This window comes from Phacochoerus africanus, chromosome 4 (assembly GCF_016906955.1).
Source record: "Phacochoerus africanus isolate WHEZ1 chromosome 4, ROS_Pafr_v1, whole genome shotgun sequence".
NCBI lineage: Eukaryota > Metazoa > Chordata > Mammalia > Artiodactyla > Suidae > Phacochoerus > Phacochoerus africanus.
Genome location: NC_062547.1, coordinates 13899099 through 13901870, shown reverse-complemented (window position 1 = coordinate 13901870; position 2772 = coordinate 13899099). Strand labels below are relative to the sequence as shown.

At 38.0% G+C, this 2772-nt stretch overlaps 1 protein-coding gene across 1 annotated transcript; it reads left to right on the top strand.

Moving 5' to 3' along the window:
• The first annotated feature begins 646 nt into the window (after positions 1-646).
• On the top strand, positions 647-1576 carry LOC125123985 (olfactory receptor 5AK2-like). Its single transcript, XM_047774162.1, has one exon. It carries the CDS (start codon positions 647-649, stop codon positions 1574-1576), a length of 930 nt encoding a protein of 309 aa, XP_047630118.1.
• The last annotated feature ends 1196 nt before the right edge of the window (positions 1577-2772 follow it).

Sequence of the window (2772 nt, the reverse complement as noted above, 5' to 3'; positions counted from 1 at the left end):
CAAAAAGAGACAAAACTGAAATTTTTAAAAGAGAATGATACTTTACTATCAATACTTTGATAAACACTTCCACAAAGAACGCTACAATTTCATGAGAACATCATGAAAAGAGTTATTACTAAGGAAGAATGAAATGAGAATATAGAGTTAAGTGTAAGCAAGATCATACAGAATTCTATGGATGAATTCTAAGAATGAAATGAGAATATAGAGTTAAGTGTAAGCAAGATCATACAGAATTCTATGGATATTTGAAGATTTCAAATATGATGATTAGTATTTAAGCAAATATGTATTTATAATTAAAATATGGAGTGCATAAAAGAAAGATTAATTAAGTAAAAGTATAAGTGATTTGTCCCTGAATTGATATAGTTAAGAAATATCAATCACTCTGCACCGTGAGAAACCAATACTGGTCCATGACAACATCTTCAAACTATAGATGAAAATATCTAAGTCAGGTATCAAGGTTTAGACTTCAAAAATCTAAGTTAATTATGTCATGTAAATTATTCTCTTACCCCGCTATGAAATTAAAGATGATACCATTTCCAGCGCTAGAATTAAAGGATCACAGTGGTCTTAGATTTCTCTGCTCTTTTTTCTTTGCATCTTTTCAGCTGATAGTTAATCTTTACCAGCCATGGAACAAAACAATGGCACTGAAGTGACGGAATTCATTCTCCTGGGATTTGCTGGTCAACACAAGTCTTGGCTTGTCCTCTTCATAGTGTTCCTGGTGATCTATGTGGTCACCCTGGTGGGTAACATTGGCATGATCCTGCTCATCAAGATTGAAGCTTCCCTTCACACCCCCATGTACTTTTTCCTCCAAAACTTGGCTTTTGTTGATCTCTGCTATGCTACTGCTATCACTCCCAAGATGTTGCAAAACTTGTTGAGCACGAAAAGATCCATCTCATTCATAGGCTGCATGGTGCAGTTGCTAACCTATGGTGCTTTTGCAACAAGTGATTGCTACATCCTGGCCGCAATGGCGGTGGACCGCTATGTGGCCATCTGTAACCCACTCCGCTATCCAACAGTCATGTCCCAGAGAGTCTGCATTCAGCTTGTAATTGGTTCATACTTCATGGGCTTCCTAAATGCTTCTGTAAACACAAGTTTTACTTTCCAACTGAACTTTTGCAAATCCAATAAAATTAACCACTTTTTCTGTGATGCACCCCCAATCCTTGCGCTCTCGTGCTCCAGTATTTACTTCAACATCATGCTTCTAGCAGCCTTTGTGGGGTTTAACTTGACGTGCACTGTGTCGGTCGTCATCTTTTCCTACATATTTATCTTGGCTGCCATCCTGAAGATCTCTTCTGCTGCAGGGAGGAAAAAAGCCTTCTCCACGTGTGCCTCCCACCTGACAGCAGTCACCCTTTTCTATGGGACTCTGTCCTACATGTATCTGCACCACCGCACCCTAGGGTCTCAAGAGCAAGAAAAACTGGCTTCCGTGTTTTATGGGATTGTGATCCCCATGTTCAACCCCCTCATCTACAGCCTGAGAAACCAAGATGTGAGAGAAGCTCTGAAAGGGGTTGGAAAGCAGTGTTTCTAGCTTGGACACCAACTACTAACTCAGCACGTTCAACAAGCAAGCCAAAATTTCTCTCTCATTTCTCAACAACAGGTGTGACAAATATTTGGGAGTTACAAAAACATTCCTTAATTATAACAATAGATCTGAAATGTAATGAAAACATACTACATTTTTAAATAAGTTTCTAATTCATGTGCTTCTTAAAAGAAAGCATCTGGAAAGGTCTTTGATACTGCCTTTGTACATTTTGAGGAAATCCGTTCCCAAATACATGCCCTTGAAAAAGAAATGTGTAAAAAATTTTTGTGACGTACTTGCAACAATTGTAATATTAAAAACTCACAAAGACAAAAATCTTTTCTGTTTTCCCTAAAGAAGTGCTATTACTCTTACTGTGACTCTATAGTTAAGCTCTTTTAATTTTGTAGAGAATAGTTGAGAGAGCCATTTTTGGGGGGGAAATGCAGAGAAAACAAAGAGGAAAAAACACTTTCATGAATCCACATACATATTCAGACGTTATAGAACAATATCCCTCCTTTCTATACAGGGTTTCTAACCAACAAGGAAACTGACACAGGAATCAGGCAGATATGGGTCATGTCAATTTATTTTGGTAAAATTGTATGTTAAATATAATTTGAATCTCCCTCTAGATACCCTCTTTCAGATGTGCAAAATCCAGTCTCCAGAGCAGACTCATTTACCCAGAATTGATGGCTTATTTCCCCCAGTCTCAAATAGTGTGGAGAGATGGAGGAATCCAGGTTAAATGTGAGAAGTCATACTTGGCTTGGACATGAGTGTTCACTTAGGAAAAAATAGAATCAAGCACAGACCCATCCTATTGAAAGGCATGTTAACAAAAAGGCTAGAGTTCCCACTTTGGTGCAATGGGATCAGTAGCATCTTGGGAGCTCTGAGTCACAGGTTCGATCCCTGTCCAGAACTCCATATGCTGTGGGGCAGCCAAAAAAATGAAAAAAAATGTTTAAAAATTAAAAAACATTATTTTGAAGAGGCTGAGATCAAGTGTTTAGTTCTTTAAATCTCATTCATCGGTTAAACCGTAGGATGTTGTGAGTGAGAAGATAGACCAGATGAGAGTTACTGCCTTTTTCAACATTTCCAGAAGTTTAAATTTTGGGCTGAATGATGAGCACAGAAACATTGTGATATGGATCCGGTTGCAACACAAACAAAGAATCCAAATG